Here is a 3,879-nt window from a genome sequence, read left to right as displayed (position 1 = left end):
CCTCCGGCGCCTGAGAAGCGCAGCGCAGCCCCCTCATCTCCGCGCCACGGCAGCCCCTCACGCCGCGGGGCGACAGCGCCATCTTGTGCCTCCCGCCCCCCTCCGCCTCGGTCCCGCCGCTCGCCTCGACCCCAAACCCCGCTTCAGCGCCTCGGCCCTTGGCCGGCAGTAAATGTCGTCCTCAAAGCAGTTCTCGGAGGCGGCGTCGCCCCAGACGGGCAGCTTCAGGATGGCCCCTGGAAGAAGCCGGGCAGGGTGGTGGGCAGGTGGCCATAATGCCGTGTGGGGTGCAGGCAGGGTGTGGATGGGCAGAGTCCACCCCTCCCGGCAGCAAAGGGGAGAAACGCAGCCCTGGCATGGAGCTCGGTGCCGATCCCTCTTTTCTCCAAACCCGTTTGAGCTTGCTCCCCCCCTTGGCTGCCCGGTTTCCCATTCTTCTGTGGGCTTTGGGGTGGTCCCATTGCAGGGCATCCCAAGGGATGTGAGCAAGCCTGGGGCTGCAGCTCTCGCAGTGCAAGTCGGGAGGAGGCATCCAGCCATAAGCAGGAGTATGGGGACTCCTCCATTTCAGCCACAGGATGTATTCAACCCTCCTCTCACCATGCTTCCCTCCTGCTTACCCACAAGGGTCCCCCCGGCGAAAGCCATCAGCATAGACACCACAATACCGGCTGCCTGGAACCCTCCTTGTACACTGGGTGTCCGCGTCTGGTACACGCCAGTGAAGTCAAATGCCTTGATAAACCTGCCAAGGGCAGAAATGGCGAGGATTGCTCCTGGCAAGGAGATCTTCCAGGCTCCAGAGGAGCCGTGTTACCCTGCTTCCTCAAGGACTCCTCCCTAGCCCCATCCCTCTCCTGCAACGGACCAGGGGAGTGTTGCAATGACACAAAACACCATTCACTCCCTTCTCCTATGCCCTCTGGCAAAGCTTTACCTAGGGGGAGCCCAAAATATAAACATTTATTTTGTACTTCAGACCTTCAGCCTTACCTGACCCTCCAAAACAGTGCAGGAATAGAGGAGCGCTTCCCCACCCACCATGCCCCAGAATAATACCAGGGAACAGGGTCGTGGCTCACATTTTGAGGCCACTAGAAGTCTGCTACAAGAGATGAGTCTTTTACACATCAGTAAGCTCACCACAGTCGGTGCACCCCCTGTTTTCAAGGGGGAAAGGGACAACTCTGGACAATCAACAAGGGCTGTTAATTGCTCCTTGATCCCAGCCAAGGGAGACCCACGTAAAATCTATTATCAGGGAAGATTTTCAGGCTGTCTTACCCTTCCTTTCCATATACATCCTCTGTGGCTGCAGCTGCAGTGATGGCCCCCACAATGCCCCCAATAAGGCCTGGCATGGCATGGAGGTTGTGGATACCGCATGTGTCCTGGATGTGCAACCTGGACTCCAAAAAAGGCTGAGGGGAAGGGAGGTAGAGAGAGATCAGGGACATGAGCACAGCCCTGGAAAAGATTAGTTCCTTCCATGGAGGACTGGGATAAGCAGAGAAAGGAAGACTGATATTGCATCCCATTAAGAACCTAAGGGCTTGTAGACAAAGATGTGAGCCAAGCTCAAGATAAAAAAACAACATATCCTCCAAACACTCTCCTATTGGGAGACTGAACCTTCCTGAGCATTTTGGGCCAGTAAATGGAGTCAGAAGTGCATCTACGTAAGGGATGGTGAAAAGCAGGAAACCTCAAAAGGAAGTGAATCTATTTTTTTTCTATTAGCAGTATTAAGACTGCAGACCCCTAGAGCAGCACTCACCGTGAGGTAGACATACCCCACTGTGGATACGATGCCAGAGATGAACCCGACAATGAGGGAGCCGTATGGAGTCAGCATCATCTCTGCACTGGTGCCCACGGCCACGCCACCCGCCAACGTTGCGTTCTGGATGTGGACCTGCAGAAGTAACCACTCTGTCTTGGCATCTCAAGGAGACTGCAATTGCTCAGGGATGGCACAAATGGCAAAGTGGGAGAATCAGCTCTGAAAATGTTTCCAGAGGAAATATCAGGGTCCATTTTCCTGCTTGTTGGTGAAAAACAAGAGAAGAACAGGCAGCCTCTGTCTGTAGCACAGGCACACATAGACTCCCACTCCTCATACCACACACATTCTTTGCATCCACAAATCTGGGTGGGGAGTTGTGATGAGATGGAAATTGTCTCACCCATGTGTCACACAAGCTCTGCTGTCACAGAGGCATGTCACCCACACACATAACACGTACAAGTCAGCCCCCCGATTGCTCACGAGCTGCTGCGCAGGCCCTGCTCATCTTGCTGGAGAGCACTGCCAAACATGGCTCTGCAATGTGTCCATCAGTAGCTCTCTGGGCAAAGCAAGCCCAGTCCCTGCTGTGATTTATGTCCACCACTTGCAGGTCATTACTCTGTACCTTACACACTGCAGGATTTGCTTCCAATGTGCTTATTCAGTAAACACTCTGGGTTTCTGCCTGCATTCTGGTTGCACCATCACGCCCTGAAACACACTATCTGATCAGTAAAGGACAAGTGCCAGTCATTTCCTAGACCTTCGATCAACGTCATTGTGAGTCTCCTTGGCAGCGCAGAGCTCTCTGCTCCCCCCAGCTTACCATGTCAAGCTTCCCTTTCTTCTGCAGCATGCTGGAGAAGGCCATTGTGGTGAGGACACAAGCAGCCAGCGAGCAGTACGTGTTAATGGCAGCCCGGTGCTGGGCATCCCCGTGATCCGAAATTGCCGAGTTAAAACTGGGCCAGTACATCCATAGATACAGAGTACCTGTACCAGGGAGAGGGAGAAGGGGACGAAGAGAAAGGGAAAAGAGAGAATACAGAGATTGAAAAAAACCTCCAAGGATCATCTTTCTGCACAGGGGGAAGTTAAGTCCCATGGTCCTGCTGCCCTGGCGCTGCACCTCCCATGATAGGATCAGCACCAGGAGGGGCTGGCAGAGACGGAGAACCAAAACGCATCCTTGTCTTCCCAGGCACCATCTCAGCTCGACCACTGCTGAAGGGAGCTGAGTAGCTCTGAGAGGTGAAAGACGGGGATACAGAGCTTCTCAGCTGCAGATCCTGGTTTCAGTATGGTTCTCCCAGAGGCACAGGAGGGACCAGGCCTCTGCAGCCAAGTAGTCCTCATGGACCAGTGCCCCTGAGGTGGGGGCTGACTCACCGATCATAGCGAAGAGGTCAGAGTGGTACACGGAGCCCTGCTTGTCCTTACTCTGCTCCAGGTTGGGTCTGTACAGGATGCGTGTCACTGTCAGGCCAAAGTAGGCTCCGAAGGTGTGAATGGTCATGGAGCCACCTGCGTCCTTAACCTGCAGCCGTGAGAAAACACGGGTTTGCTTCAGCAAGCACCACTTGTTTTGGAGCTGAGGTCTGGTTTGCATGACACCCAGCTTGTCTGCCCACCTGTCCTTCCAACCTGCACTCAGTCATGGAAAAAGTGAAACAAAATGTACTGATTCTGCTATCTATCCTTCTCACTTGGTTCCATGCATGGCCAAGGCATTCCTTTTAGCTGCCTCTTCGAAGGCATCACTGATTCTGCTATCTATCCTTCTCACTTGGTCCCATGCATGGCCAAGGCGTTCCTTTTAGCTGCCTCTTCGAAGGCATTGAAGTGGAGGGGAGTTCCCTAATGGCAAGTGGGTTGGGGTGATAGCCAGGTTGGCTCCCATGTGCCAGATGCCCACATTCCAGCAGGGAAAACATGAGAGGGAAATCTCAGGCACGAAGACAATGACTGCCCCTATGTGCTACAACTCCTTGTCTGCCTTGGGAGCCACAGTGAAGGGACCCAGTGCTCTAAAATTGCCGGGTTTGTGTGTAAAACTCTATGAGATCTCCCTTCCCAGAGAAGTACTCTGC

General features: G+C 53.9%; 1 protein-coding gene across 1 annotated transcript; it reads right to left on the bottom strand.

The window, feature by feature from the left end:
* Positions 1-137: 137 nt before the first annotated feature.
* LOC104543964 (ammonium transporter Rh type C) lies at positions 138-3,335 on the bottom strand (the record flags this gene model as incomplete). Its single annotated transcript, XM_010188690.1, has 6 exons — positions 3,179-3,335; positions 2,616-2,782; positions 1,778-1,915; positions 1,285-1,421; positions 621-745; positions 138-236 (listed from the first exon to the last, which is right to left on the bottom strand). Coding segments are annotated over exons 1-6 (793 nt in total), but the record flags the coding sequence as incomplete, so codon positions are not given.
* Between the last annotated feature and the right edge of the window lie 544 nt (positions 3,336-3,879).

This window comes from Mesitornis unicolor, unplaced genomic scaffold, assembly GCF_000695765.1.
Source record: "Mesitornis unicolor isolate BGI_N332 unplaced genomic scaffold, ASM69576v1 scaffold10457, whole genome shotgun sequence".
NCBI lineage: Eukaryota > Metazoa > Chordata > Aves > Mesitornithiformes > Mesitornithidae > Mesitornis > Mesitornis unicolor.
The sequence above is the reverse complement of the archived record's forward strand: the minus strand, read 5'-3'. Positions and strand labels throughout refer to the sequence as shown.